General features: G+C 39.5%; 2 protein-coding genes across 2 annotated transcripts; one reads left to right on the plus strand and one right to left on the minus strand.

Moving 5' to 3' along the window:
• The first annotated feature begins 438 nt into the window (after nucleotides 1–438).
• RINT1 (RAD50 interactor 1) lies at nucleotides 439–13,011 on the plus strand. The gene is made up of 14 exons (XM_082493727.1): nucleotides 439–458; nucleotides 1,517–1,712; nucleotides 1,866–2,107; nucleotides 2,275–2,448; nucleotides 2,526–2,675; nucleotides 3,810–3,966; nucleotides 5,757–5,867; nucleotides 6,064–6,289; nucleotides 7,145–7,282; nucleotides 8,387–8,586; nucleotides 9,828–10,042; nucleotides 10,699–10,879; nucleotides 10,966–11,084; nucleotides 12,277–13,011. The coding sequence occupies exons 2-14, from the start codon at nucleotides 1,536–1,538 to the stop codon at nucleotides 12,491–12,493; spliced, it is 2,307 nt and encodes a 768-aa protein (XP_082349853.1). The 5' UTR covers nucleotides 439–458; nucleotides 1,517–1,535; the 3' UTR covers nucleotides 12,494–13,011.
• Nucleotides 13,012–13,551: 540 nt separating this feature from the next.
• EFCAB10 (EF-hand calcium binding domain 10) lies at nucleotides 13,552–14,952 on the minus strand (the record flags this gene model as incomplete). The annotated part of the gene is made up of 4 exons (XM_082483106.1): nucleotides 13,552–13,588; nucleotides 14,126–14,210; nucleotides 14,490–14,654; nucleotides 14,853–14,952. 4 exons carry the CDS (start codon nucleotides 14,950–14,952, stop codon nucleotides 13,552–13,554), a joined length of 387 nt encoding a protein of 128 aa, XP_082339232.1.
• Between the last annotated feature and the right edge of the window lie 452 nt (nucleotides 14,953–15,404).

The following is a 15,404-nucleotide window of genomic DNA, read 5'->3' on the forward strand; positions in this document are numbered from 1 at the left end:
GGGTTGCGGGCTGCTGACGCGGCAGGGGCGGGGCTGTGGCGGATGAAGGTGTCGCCGTCCTGTCAGCCGCCCTTCTGTTAGCGGGACTGGGCCGGGCCGGCGGCTTCCCGGGGCTGCGGGGAGGGCGCTGAGGGGACCGGCGGGGACGTGACCCAGCGGTGGTCCCTCCAGCGAGTAGCGGTCGGCCGGGGGGGAGTCTTGGTTCTGCCTCGACGGGCCCGCTGCGAGCTCCGCTGCCCGTACCCGCTCGCTGGGCGCCGTCCAGCCTGCGAGGGAAAGCGGCGCCTCGGGGCAGAGCCCGGAGCCGGGGAAGAAGGGCTCTCCGAGGCGTTAACGGCTGGCGGTGAAAGGGGCTGCTTGGTCACCTGGCCTGGGCGGCAGGGGCCCTCGCCCCGAGCCTCCCCGGGGCCCGCAGAGCCTCCCAACGCTCCTTGAAGCGGCCCGTCCCTCTGGCGAAGGTGGGTGCAGAGCTGCGTGCTTGGGCAGGGAGGTAGTTGGAGGATGCTCCCCAGTGTCCTGTTCCTCCTCCTGTATCCCGATCCTGTCCTCCAGTAATAAAAGAGCACCGCTTGGTTAGTAGTCTTCTGCGGCATTGTTTCCATTGCTGCAAACAGCACGGTGCTTGTAACTACTGTGTTGTCTATTCGATTCTTCCTCAGTAGCACATGTGGTGTCACAGTTTGTTCTTCCGGGTGCGCTCTCTATTGCTTCTCCAACTTTGGCTGATCGGTTGCACCGTTTTCTCACTCTTTCCTGTTGCCTGTTCAATAGGCGTTTTCGCTTAATTAAAGCTTGCAGCAGATAAAGTGTATGAATTTCATTTTTAGATACTGTTCTGAAAGTGATATTAAAAAGTCAAGAATTGAACTAGCCAGACGTTGGTCATTGCTGCCTTCTTTTGCTGCACTGTACATGATCATGCTCTCAATTTCAGCTCTGTTTTTTTCTGGCTGCTGCCCCATTTGTGGATCAGCAAGTGCCTCTTCTGTGTGGGTTTTCTTATAAACATTTCAGCGATGCTTTTACTTTACAAATCTTTCCAAGAGTGGATACTTTGCTAGTAATGTGTTAGTCATCAGTTGATATCTCTGGAACATCCTAAACTGTGTGAAAAGGGAAAGCAGAATATTGTTATCTTCCTTTGTATTTTACAAAAGTATTTTTCCAGTATTTTCCGTTGAGTTTTCTGTATTACATATGTAGAAGCTACATATATATATATTGAACTGTTTTTAATAAAACTGACACTTTTGCAGAAGGAAGAAATTAACAGGCATATTTCTCTTCAGTAATTAATGTGTGATAAATCACCAGTTGGATGTGTAAGCAAGGTTTTGTTATATCTCAGCTAAGACTTATGCCAGCAAATTGTCTCACTTAAAGTAGTGTATTTATTGAATGTCTTATTTAAGTTTCAATTTAAATTGAACTGCTTTTCATGGAGTTTTGTGTCATCAGTAGATCAATAGTTGTTTGTGCTGTCTCAGTGGTGACTAATTAGAAATTGTATAATCAGTATTGCAGAGAAAGAAATCATGGCAACTGTTGCTGTTAGAAAGAAAGAAGTCACTAGAGATCTAGATCATTGTGATATCCCATACTATGTTTCTGAATTTGTGGAAAGAGAAGTTGGAAATGACTATGATTCTCTGAGGAAGCTAGACAACCTTATTGATAAGCTATCGGAAAATAAAAAGCAGTTAGAAGAACAGGTAAGCTTTTTTTTTTTTTCCCATTTCTGAATATGCTGTATGACTCATTAATACATTGCTTTAATTTAGTTAAATATACTTAACTCTCAAATGGTACTGCTCTACATAGTGCAGTGGTTTTATGTCAGACTTAATACTTCTCTGTGAATGTAGGTACTTACAGTTTCATCAGAAGTCCCGAAAAGAATTCAGAATGCCTTAAAAAATGCAGAAGATTCTAAAAAGTCTCTGAGTCAGCTTCTAGAGGAAGAAGCTCTTCTATCTGATTCAATCAATAGCCACTTGCTGAAAGCTCAGCCATGGATGGAGGATCTCGATGTACTGATTAGTCAAGTAGAAGAGATTGAACGACACCTGGCCTATCTTAAATGGATTTCACGAATAGAAGAGTTAAGGTAAAGTCTGAGTACTGCGTGTGTGTTCTGACACTGATAATCCAATCTGTCATCATTAACATTTTTTAGATTTGAGAAAGTTTTATCTTCATTTTTCAATATGCAAATGATTCTTTTCTGTTATTTTTAATGAATTTTTGGCCTTTGACTTTTCTTGTATTTTATAGTGATAGCATTCAGCAATATCTGATGACCAACAATGTGCCAGAGGCAGCCAGTACTCTAGCATTCATGGCAGAACTGGATATTAAACTTCAGGAGTCATCTTGTTCTCATCTTCTTGCCTTTGTGAGGTCCACTGTTAAATTCTGGCATAAAATTCTTAAGGACAAATTGTCGAGGTAAGAGTTGTACTGTCACTCCCTCATCTTTTCATGGTACTGTAAGTTTGTGTTAAAGTGCTTATTTTGTGTTACAGTGACTTTGAAGAGGTACTAACCCAGCTCCGCTGGCCATTTGTGGGGCCACCACAGTCTCAGGCATTTGGTCTTGCGGCACCAGCCAGTGCTCCTGATGTATACAACAATTTGGAGATGTTGTTTTGTCAGCTTCTGAAATTGCAGACCTCGTATCCTTTTAAATAGTTGTGGTATATTTTAGTAAGAATAATAAATGTCGGAGATGCACATTCTCAAGGAGAATTATTTAAAATTTTGTCCTCCCTAAAGACAGAAGATAATTTGAATTTATGTTACTTTGTATTAATGTTAGAATTTTGTTGTTGTTGTTGTTGTTTAGAAAATGCCAGGTGCCAAAGTTGTCCTTTTTGGCGGTAGCAACTTTGTAACTCCAAGTCATCAGCTCTACTGATCTCATGGTAGCTGATAGTTCAGGTTTTTTGGGGATCAGGCCTTATATGCCGAAGCAAGATTACCCATGTTAATAAAAAAAATGGTGATAAATATTTTATTTTACACAGTTAAAACTTTTCCTTTCCTAGCCTTATTTGAAATCAGCCTTTATCACTTTGATATGTCTCATCCCAGAAGGAAAAGAGGGAAAGCTAACGATACACGTCTTGGAAGGAGACTTTGCAAAAAGGGGAGTCTACAGAAGGATTTTCATTGTGCAGCGATAGTAGTCTGCCTTTGAGGTTAATCAGAAGGTGCTGCTGCTCATCCTGTTCCTTTTTTTTTTTTTTTTTTTTTTGTGAATTAAATCACAGCTAAAGCTCAACCAAGCAATTTTTCCTGGAGTGGTTGTGCCTGCCTTATTTATTTATTTTTTTTTTTTATCGTGGAGCAGCTCTGAGTTGTTAACATTTTTATTCTGGCAGACTGGGTCACTGAAATCAGTTAAGTGAAAATGGGAAATCATGTATTGCGTTTATTAATCTCATGAGTCTTTTATTCTCCTTTAACAAATATGAATAAGTGTGTCTCTTGGACAGCCCCTTTGTTTGGTTCTGATAATGGTGGTTTTCTGTGTTCTTTTTTTAATGATAAGAGTTTCCTGAATCAAACTGACTGAAGTGACTTGTATTGTCATTGAATAAATAATCTTTAGCATCCTGAGTTGTATTATATAAATGGAAATATTTTGAGTATCCTTCATATTTGAGGAATTTGTATTGATTGCATAATACTGCCTTCCATCCAATGAGGTAGAACTAAAAAATGTTCATTTTTATAAACCCATTCTATTGAAATGATGATGTTGGGAGAATTCAACACTTAAATTTGTCCTTGACTGTCAAACTTAGAGATGAACTGTTAACTAAACCTAAACAATTGCCAGAAAAGTACTCTTTACCCCCATCACCACCCATTATCCTTCCGATACAGATCATGCTGAATCCTCTTCAGAAAAGATTCAAGTATCATTTCACTGGAAATAAACAAACCAATGTTTTAAACAAGGTATGGGAGAAAGCAGTTTGATTTTTTTTTTTTTTTTTTTTTTAAAGCAACAGATAGATTGTTGTATATAAATTGTATAGCTTTAACACTTTCCTTTCTGAAATTAAGATTCGTCAAAATGGTGCAGTTCTTGTGCTTACCTAAGTGTGGACAGACAGCAAGACAGCACTTAGAGACCTTTCAGAGGCATAAGCGTTTTCTCTGGGCCAGGTGATTTTACTCCCTTGTCCAGATCCTTTAGAAAGCGTTACTACAATCTTAGACTGACTCCCATAATTTCAGAAGCTTTGATTAATTTCCTCTGTCTCCTTGCAAATGGTTTTGCACTGTTCCTTATTGGTTGAGCTCAAAGGCTGTACAAAGCTGTGACTTTGATTTTTGGCATTGTGTTTTGCTACCATCATGTAACTGAAAGTGTTGGATTCTGCTGTTTAGTATATTAAATGTTTTTAATCTAAAGGTATTGTTATAGAATTAGTTTTCTAGGTTACATTTTTTAATGGGCATACAACAAGGGATGTCCAGTTTACCAGTTGGAAACTGACTCAGTCTTCAAAGACTGAGGATTTTTATCTGAGAATTATCACTGGAACAGGTTTCAATGTGTTAATGCTGCTGTAATACACCTGGAGCAGAGTTTGAGAGTTGTTTTGTAACAGTTTAGTTGCACAAGTCTGTGTGCTTGTGTTGACAATCTTGGGTAAATGTAAATATATTTGCAATCTTGACAGCTGCTACTACAGTGCTTTTTAAAATAATGTGATGTATATTAGTAGGGAAGAGATTTCTTTTAGACACAAACAAAATTATTTCATAAGCAAACAGGAAAATTATGTTCAAGAGATGAAATGTGTGAACAACTATTTTCCTAAAAAACTTGTGAAGAAAAGTTTACAGGTAATAAAATGTCGGATCAGAAAGATATTCCAGCAGGGCCTCGCTCAAATTTGTGTTGTTTTGTTTTTGTTTTTAATAATAACTTGGATAATGGAATAAAGAAAATACCCATGTGAAATATTTGAAAGACATCAGCCTGGAAGGGATTACAGGTATTTCAGAGGACAGGCTCAGAGTTCATTCACAACGAACTTGGCAAGCTGGGGAGGGAGTGTCCAAAAAAAAAAAAAAAAAAAAGTGATGCAATTATACAATTCAGTAGACAAGTGAAAATCAATATTGAAATGAGAAACAGACACACAAAATATGGAGAATGTGAGTGCAGTTCAACAGAAGGTTCTTTGGCTATTGGGAGTGAGAAGGACAGAAGCTGCTTCCGCTTGGACTACCATTGAAAGAAGGTGTGGAAAGTGAAAAAGCTTAAAGGCATTGTAATGTGAAATGAGAAAGTGATAGACTCCTCGCTTCCAGTGTGGGTTGTGGTTGCATACAATGACAATAAGAATGGAGCTACTGGGAAGAGTTTTCTTGGGAGTGCATCATTTTTGCTGTGCCAAGAAGCAAAGACCACATGGAAGAACGGGAGGAAGTATGAGAAGCAGAAAAGAGGACCTCATGAGCAGGACTTCAGTAGAGAAGGGGGAGCTTTTGCTTGAGAAGAAACAGAATAATTAGTGCATTTAAGACAATTAAAATCCAGAAATACTTCTCTGATACTGCTTTTATGGAAAAACAAAGCTACGTAAAACACAGTGGAAGATTTGTGTGATGTGAGATCAAGAGAAGGCAGGGGAAGAGACTGGTATTTTTAGAAGTTTGTCTCAAAATATTAGTAGCACTTGAATAAATGTTGTTTGGACGCATTTAATATTTTCTTTTCTTTTTTAAATAAGCCTGAGTGGTATTTAACACAAGTACTTATGTGGATTGGAAATCATGCGAAGTTCCTTGATGACAAAATCCAGCCAATACTGGACAAGGCAGGATCTTCAGTGAATGCTGGGGTAAGCACTTTCATGGTATTATATATATGAATATGTAAGTAAATTCCTGATAGTTATTTGTACAAGCCCACTTCCACTGATTTCACTAAGTATGTGGTGAAACTTAACTCATTCTAGTAGCAGTTTGTTATGTACATGTTTGCACACATTAATATTTCCTATCTCTGATATTTTATTCGCTTTTTTCTTTCAAAAGCTTGAATTCTCTCGTGCTCTAGTAATGTTGATCTTGGAGAAGCTGGCTGCTGATATTCCATGCCTGTTGTATGATGATACACTCTTTTGTCACCTTGTGGATGAAGTACTTCTATTTGAGAGAGAGTTATACAGCGTTCATGGTTATCTCAGCAGCTTTCCCAGTTGCATGCATATTCTGTCAGAAGAATCCTGCTTCCAAAGGTGGCTAACGGTGGAAAAAAAATGTAAGGCTTCCGTTGGATTTTGTTGGCCTCTATATCACACAATTAGAAAGTATGTGTATACTTACACAAATAGCCTTCTCAAATACGATAACTCACTTGGACAGGGTGACAACATAAGACATTTTTATACTCTGTGATTTTTTTGACTAAAAATTGTTTAGACTCTTAATAGTGATTCTGTAGTACGTAGGAGTCTTGCTGCTAAGCTGTATGGAATTCAGTAGGCTTATTTTTAGACAAGTGTTCTGTTTATGTGTGTGCAGACAAGGATGAACTTGAAATTGAAATAGGGGAAGGGTATTAAGTTTTGAGCAATAAAGAGTAAGTATCATAGAATCATAGAATGGTTTAGGTTGGAAGGGACCTCAAAGATCATCGAGTTCCAACCCCTCTGCCACGGGCAGGGACACCTTCCCCAAGAATGGGTTGCTCCAAGCCCCATCCAGCCTGGCCTTGAACACCTCCAGGGATGTGGTATCCACAGCTTCTCTGGGCAACCTGTTCCAGTGTCTTACCACCCTCAGAGTAAAGAATTTCTTCCTGATATCTGATCTAAATCTACCTTCTTTCAGTTTAAAACCGCTACCCCGTATATTGGAAAATAGCAAGCCAACTATTAAAAAACAAAAAAAAACCCCAATCAACTCTGACATATTTGTTAACAGCATTGCAAATGCTGATACATTGAAGCTGTTTTTTTATGAAGTCAGTCATCAGTAGTTTTTATAACCTGAAAATGTAAAATTTAACTTACTGGAGATAAGGCTTTCATGTTTATGTATTTTAGAGGGGGTTTTGTTAGAATTTTTTTTATTATTAAAAACTTAAACAATTTACAAGTTTTGTGCATCTCAGTTGCTCTTCAGAAAATGGACTCTATGCTTTCATCAGAGGCTGCGTGGATATCGCAATACAAAGATATCACTGATGTAGATGAAATGAAAGTCCCAGACTGCGCTGAAACTTTTATGACTCTGTTGTTAGTTATAACAGGTAATTATTACTATATGGGCATTGCTCTTGTTTGTAATGAATAGTAAAAAAACTTCAGCTAACAGATTTCTTTACTAAATATCTATTGTCAGCAGTAGTAACAGAATCACAGAATGGTCAGGGTTGGAAGGGACCTCTGGAGATCATCTAGTCCAACCCACCCGCCAGAGCAGGGTCACCTACAGCAAGTTGCACAGGATGGTGTCCAGGTGGGTTTTGAATGTCTCCAGAGTGGGAGACTCCACCACCTCTCTGGGCAGCCTGTGCCAGTGCTCTGCCACCCTCAAAGTAAAGAAGTTCCTCCTCATGTTAAGATGGAACTTCCTATGTTCAAGTTTGTGCTGGTTACCTCTTGTCCTATCACTGGGCACCACTGGAAAAAGCCTGTTCCCATCCCCCTGGCACCCTCCCTTTAAATATTTGTAAGCATTAACAAGATCCCCCCTCAATCTTCTTTTCTCTAGACTAAAAGTTGCAAAGTTGTGATGTTTGCAGTTTAATAATATAAATAAAAGCTTTCCTCTTCATTTTGTATTTTGGACACTAACTCAAGCATGAATAATCTTGAGCTAGTGACATATTTACAAAACAATAATTAAAAATACATTTGATATTTAGCATATTAAAACTAGTTCATACTTTAGAGAACGTAATTTGTTACGATGCAGTAATAAAAAAATCTTAGTATTCCTTTTGACTCTGTAACAATTTAGAAGTTATTAAGTAACATCTGCTTTCTTGGAACAGAATATAAAAGCAAGTAAGTTTTCAGGAGACACTTAATTGCATATTCAATGGCTTTATCTTACTCCGTGTGAATACGCTTTAGGGACCGCACTGGATCGTGTGGTATAATCACATGTTGCTTAAAGTATTAGAATACAAAATGCTAGTGGAATCAGGAGGGGCAAGAATGTAGTTTTTTTACATGTTTAGCTTTTGCGTTAAGTAGTTTCCCCGAAATCATTAAAATACTGTTTTAAATACTGTATGATGTTCTTACAGGCATAAGGTTGTGTAGGAAGATGACTGTAATGTTTCTTTTTGAAAACCTTTTATTCCGTGTTGGAAAACCTAAAAACATATTATCAAATGTTTTTCCAGACAGGTATAAGAATCTTCCAACAGCTTCCAGAAAACTACAGTTCCTGGGCCTACAGAAGGAGTTAGTTGATGATTTCAGGATACGATTAACTCAAGTAATGAAGGAAGAGACTAGAGCTTCCTTAGGATTCCGGTACTGTGCAATCCTTAATGCTGTTAACTATATAGCAACAGTGTTGGCAGACTGGGCTGACAATGTAGTAAGTAATTATTTTACTTTTTTAAAATGTAATTAAAAATGGACTTTGGATGCTTGTTTCATAACAAACTTTTCATTTTCAGAACTGTTTATCTAAGTGTATTAGAAGAAGTAATTACTGAAAAAATAGAATGAGATGCAAATTCAAATGTAATGAAAGATGTATAAATAAGGACAGATTATTGTTTGAGATGTAAGCTGTATTAATTATAAACTTTCTAAGGAAATGCAAAGGGAGCGTAGGGGTTGGAATAATCTGAACAGGCAAAAAAGTCTCCTTTACATGCTTTCTATTGTAAAAAAAATTAGTGAGTTGATTTTGGAGACCTCTGAGGCAGTGTTAACAGCATTGATGTTGAAGTGTGTGCAGTAGCTTGTGCCCGATGCTTGAACTACTCCCGTGGCAGGTTAGCTTAAATGGATTCAGCTCGGGTATCTGCGTTGCAACACAGTTTAGGTGTTGCTCAGAAAGGCCACTTGCTGATAACTGGGAATTGGGAATTAATAATTTTGCTATATAATAGTCTGGTGCAGCATGACTATTCTGTAGCATTTAAGTTTTTCTGTGGTTATTGGTACAAAAGGTCAAAAAAACTGTTACACGTTAAATGTGTAGAAATAGGTATTGTGTGTGAGATGGCAGCTTCCAAATTCTTTTTGTCGTCAAAGGAAACTGTGGCTCTAGCAGAGGATAATCTTGACTTGATAGAGCAGCAGCCTTTGTGTTGTATAGCAGCATCTACCTACGCGTCTTGATCTGCTTGAAAGCAAAACCAACAAGTTGTTACCACTATGTAACATTAAACTTAATCTGTTTTCTTGATGTTATCAGCCCAGAAAATTTATGATTTAATGAAAAACTATTTCTAAAACAAATTACAATTAAAGATTCTAGTTTACTTTTGCAAACATTTAAAAAAAAAAAACCCACCCGATTTTGACCTTTTTAAGCATTGTGCTGTCAATCTTAAAATATCTTTTTAGTATTTCTCTAGATCTATTCCCATTACCTATCTGCTGTTGTATCTGAAACCTGTATCAGTTCCATCACTAGGATTAAACCACCATGTTTTGTTTTTCAGTAAATCAGGAAAGATAAGAAGGTGTTTTAAAATCTTAAAATTTTAAGTTAATAACTGTCAGAAGTGTGTTTTCTAGAACTTTGCTTATTAAAGTACCAACAAAAAGTTCAGATGGTAAGATTATTTTTTGTAGTATTCATATCTGGTTTTGTTTGTCTAGTTCTTCTTGCAGCTACAGCAGGCTGAACTGGAGGTTTGCGCAGAAAGTGACACTGTCAGTAAACTACAGCTAGGGCAGCTGGCTTCGATGGAGAGTTCTGTCTTTGATGAAATGATTAACCTCCTCGAACGCCTGAAACACGACATGCTGACTCGTCAAGTGGATCATGTCTTCAGAGAGGTCAAAGATGCTGCAAAGCTGTACAAAAAAGAGAGGTCATTCTGTCTGTTTACTCTCCTCCCATATTAGAATATTATTTCCTGTCAAAAATATTGAGGTAAATAAAGGCAGGAATAGCTAATAGGCAAAATTATGTTCCTGGAGTGGCACAGGGTAGTAAGTTTTAGAAAATTCTCTTAACAATTACTTCAAGACTATTTTAATGCTATGTTTTCTAAAGTAGTTCCACAATTAGTAGGGACTTTATCTTAAAAATCCTGGGAAGAATTCTGGATCACTCTAGTTTGGACAACGATTATTTTCTTCATAGTAGTATTAAAGAGTTAATACAAAATGGCCTGTAATGACTGTTCTGTCTTCACAGACTCATAGCCCTTCTTGAACGTTTTTGCTCCTGAGTAGAATTTCTGAAGTACTTCATAAAAGGAATACAACTCAGTGATTTTCTAGATTAGATGGGCTTTCTTTGAATGGCATATTCAGAGATTTATAACTAAAGCATGATTTTAATGTTAAATGAAATTTAAACATAGCATTAGACTGTGATTACTTTTAGATTTGAATTGGGCAAAGAGAACTCTCTCTGAACCATTGTAAATGGGTAAGATTTTTTTAGAAGATAATTTTAACTTCAGTGGTTGTAGTATGAATAATTTCATTATAATTACTTCAGTGTGATAATTTCTTTCAGGTGGTTATCTTTACCATCTCAAGCAGAGCAAGCAGTAATGTCTTTATCGAGCACAGCTTGCCCAATGTTGTTGACCCTACGAGACCGCTTGCTACAACTAGAACAGCAGCTCTGTCACTCGCTGTTCAAAATTTTCTGGCAAATGCTTGCAGAGAAAGTGGATATATACATATATCAGGAAGTAGGTATCAGCAAAATGTGAACTATACAATACAGTGTAGGTGTCGGTGACTGGTCTAAACAGCAGATGCACTTCTCTGTTTGTAGATAATTATGGCAAATCATTTCAATGAAGGAGGAGCAGCACAGCTCCAGTTTGACATGAGTAGAAACCTGTTCCCTTTGTTTTCACACTACTGCAAGAGGCCAGAAAACTACTTCAAGCAGTAAGTAGGCAAACTTCTGATCTACCAGTATTTCAAAGGTGAATGTCCAGATGAATATGTTTTTTACATATCACCAAGACTTTTTCCCAGTTAGTTTTGATCCACACTTAAAATATGTAGCTTATTTATGCTTCCAATGTTTACCACTAGGAAAGTTTTGATTCAGCAGCATGTACTCAGATAGCAACAGACTGTGGCATGTGTTCTGGGGGATTTTGTGCAGTCAGGATGTCTAGATAAATTAACTTATAGAAGGAATATAAGCAGCACAGACTTCCAAAACCGGGGACAAAGAAACTACTCGAAGATATAGTTACAACACAATAAACTTTATTTATTGTTAGAAGAAAGACTACTTTAAATTATGTTCCTGCTCAGAATTGCCTTGCATAGCAGTCTAGGTGCTTTCATTGATGAGAAGAAGCTACCTTCTTTGTGGTTAGTCTTTTTTAAATAGCCCACAGTCTTCTCAAGAGTCCAGTGCTAAACTCCTAGGCTAATTGGGGCAGAAATCTTTTTAAATCAATATGGAGCATGGCATTCAGTCTTGAACACTTGAAGACAAAATTATATGTTGGCATTTTTTTAATTGGAATATTGACGTAGCATCTTCAGGTTTAAGGGGTATTTTGAGCACATCACCTTCATGAAGCTAATTCATACATACAAATTAAGAGGGCACAGATGCACAAAGGAACCGTAAAAAGTAATGCATAATGGATACATGGCTATCCAGCATATTTAAACTAGAAACAATATGACAAAGACAGGGTATCTGTTTGCTCCCTAATGATATTAATTAGGGAACATGTTCAGATTCTAGCAACCGTCTGTTAAACTGTGCTCTTAAAATACACTGAATAAGAAGTTTCTAATTACCTTAGGGGAAAATGTAGTTAGGGAAAGCTAGACAGATTAAGTGATAAACTCTATTCTGTGTTTTTAATACTTGTGGAAAAACTTAAGCACTGGGAGGCAAAATATTGATGTTTATACATCATACATAATGGAAAAGGCTTAGACAGTAGAACAAGTATAGTGTGTGCCTTGGTCTACAGGAGTACTTTTCAATGCAACACTTCTGATCCTTTTCAGAAGTCCATGGAGGTTTTTTTGTTAATCACTGCGTGCACAAAATTAAGTGTATCTTGTGGGTGCTGCTCATATTAATCCATACAACTTTTTCCGCTAGCATAAAAGAAGCCTGCATTATCCTGAACCTGAATATTGGCTCTGCCTTACTTCTGAAGGATGTACTACAGTCAGCTTCAGAAAATGAAATGACATTAAAGCCAAACCAGCCATCTGCAACAGCAGCACTAAATGAACTTGGCGTTTATAAACTAGCTCAACAGGATGTTGAGATTCTTCTCAATTTGAGAGCAAGTTGGCCGAATACAGGAAAATAAAGACTCTTCAGAAATGTTTAATAACTCAGTCTAGATTACTTATTTCAAACAAAAGCAAAGCCAGTATGCTGTAATAGACTTGGGTTATATTTTTTTTTCAATACTGTATGCTGAATGACTGGTTTAATCTAATCTTATGCCTTATTGTATACAGTTCAAAAAAAATTTCAAAATGCTCCTGACTTGGTTTTGACCTGCACAGATCTTGTCATTGCATTTAGAAGCTAAAACTGTCTTCATCTCTAATGAATGTCTGCCTTGTTGGTGGTGTGTGATGTAACATCATTGTAAGGAATATTTACAGTGTAAATACACCCGTGTACAATAGGGTAACTCTTCCTTATGCACTGGTCTACCTTCACTTAAACACAGATGTTTTGCATCTCTAAATCCCAGACAATGAGTGTTCTGTTTTAAAATGTGTATATACAGAACACAGAAGGAAGGAATGAAGGAGTATGTCGCTTCTGTTTTCTTTATTAAAACCAATTAAATTTTTTTATCTTTGCTGTACCAGTCATCTTTTTTAAAAAAGTTTCTCCTTTAAAATTGCGTAAATACTGTGTTATAAGGTTGAAAAGGGCATTTTACTTGGAAGTGCTACCTTTCTTTGACTGTGGGCATGTATCATAACTTGCTGAAGTTGTTCCTTAAAAAAAAAAACCCAACACAGCACAAACCCCAAAAACCAACTTAAGAAACAGCTCAACTCTTCCTTTTATTCAATGGTAATGAGCCAACGAGTAACAACCCCTTATTGTAAGCTACAAACTGAAGGGGGAAACTCCAAAACTATCTCTTAGTTGTAAAAGAGATCTGTATTTCTTTTTTAACCACCTCATTAAGAAAAGCAGTTCTCAAAAGATACCCCTCCAGTGCCTGGTAAACATGAACAAGTTCTTGTCATTTATCCATTTGAGCTGATTGCTCAAGCGGGGGTGGAGGGGGGACAATAAAAAGAGAGTACTGCTTAAAATCAGCTATCCACAGCTGACAAACCATAAGAAGAATTGAGGAAGATGACTATTTTTAATACATGTAGCAGACTACTGCTCAAACTAATATGCAGCCCAGCTCTCCAGCATCTTTTTCTTCCTAAGACAGAAAAAAAAGAATTCTAGTCACATAACAATGAGGATGATTAGTTTTGGTTCCCTTTCAGAGATTGCAACACTTACCAGAAAATTGCCCCTAGAACCATACTTTGACCATGAGAAATTATTACAGCTCTGAGCTTGTTTCATCTACAGGCGTGTCACTGCCTCTGGCAAGGGGACAATTCTGCTTCCCTATTTCACATTTCTAGATAAGTATTTGACCCCCTGGGCTCCCAAGCCAACCCCTCTGTCTGAGCCGAGGGTGGGTAATCTGAGAAGGCTGCTGTGAGAGGATCCTGGAGCTGAGACGGTGGAGGAATATGCTGAGTTTGATTCAGGTTACAGCAAGCCAGGCAGTAACTGACCTTTTCAAATCTTGCAATGCAAAGTAAAGGGGTTAAGCTGAGACCAGGAAGGTCTTTCATTATATAGTTGTGTAAATAAAAAACAAATTTCAGTAAAGTATCTCCTGTGCATACCTACACCCCCCCCCCAAAAAAAAAAACCAAAACCCAAACCTTTCAATTAAACTTACACTTCTTCCTTGAATACATGCAGTGTGATATTCGCATCGTTTCCAAACTGCAGATCTTCAGTGCTCAGTCCCAAAGTTTTAAGAGCTGAAGTTAACGAAAAATAATTTCCTATGCAAATCTTGGAAAGATTAATTTAACAACTTAAAGTGGCCTAGACAGAATAAAAGGTAAATATACATAACTTAAACAAACGTAACTTAAACATATGTAACTTTTTAAATTTTCCAAGTTACCAGGTTGTGTATTGGCAGATGCGTGGATGCTTTTAAAGTATACATATGCGTAGCTTTGAAACTATTTTAATAATTCCGTGCAGACAAGTACAAACCCTTTAGTAAGACCTGCTGTTCAGGTGAGACGCACCTTCTCTGTACTGCGCTGGCGTTATGTGGCCTTGGCCTACCACGTCCAGCAGCTCAAACATGGCGGCCAGGTTGGCCTCGTCCATCAGGTATGGGTACTCCTCCTCGGCCCGTTTTCCAGCCTTCACCCTTTCCAGCGCCTGGATCAGGAACTCGCGTGGCCTTTCTGCAATGAAATAAAATTGCCCACAGCCGCGGCACCCTCAGCTGCTGTCCGAAGGCCACACAACACCTTCTCCCCGGCCCCCCATCCCCACCCCGGCTTCTCGCGGCGGGGGAGGCCCTACAGCAGCCCAGGCCCAGACGGGGCGCCCGGCCCCGGCTCGGCCCTGCCCGGCCCTTCCCGCGGGGCGCGGTGCCGCACCGGGGCGGTGGTAGAGCAGCAGCGCGCCGAGGCGGTGGAGCAGCTCGGGGATCCGGTGCCGCTGCAGGTAGTCGCGGCATTGCCTCTCGCCCGCCGCCATCACGCGTTGCCAGGAGACTGCGCGCGCCCCGCCCCGCGCGCCGGCCGTTAACCGCCCTCCTGCCCGCTTCCCGCTCCCTGCGTGAGGTGATCCCGGCGGGACGGCCGGAGGGAGCCGGAGGGTGAGCAGGAGGGGCGGCAGCGGGAGCGGGAGCCATTGGTACACGGGGGAGGAGAGGAGTCGTCAGGAAAGGCAACGCCACACGGAAACGGCCGCGGGGGCGCGGCGGGAGGGAGAGCGGCCGCGGGCCGGGGCCGGCGGGGAGGCTCGGTCGGTCAGCCCGGGGCGTCAGGCGGAGCACAGCGGGTTACTGAGACTACCGACTGCGCAGCCCCTCTGCAATGGGTCGAAAGTGGGATGCAAAAATTAATTTGCCTAGATGTCACCAGCCAAGTTACTAGTTTGTACCGCAGTTGCGCTAATTCACGGGGAAAGGCAATTACACGCTATTG

The sequence above is a fragment of the Vanellus vanellus genome (genome assembly GCF_965231255.1).
Source record: "Vanellus vanellus genome assembly, chromosome: 1".
NCBI lineage: Eukaryota > Metazoa > Chordata > Aves > Charadriiformes > Charadriidae > Vanellus > Vanellus vanellus.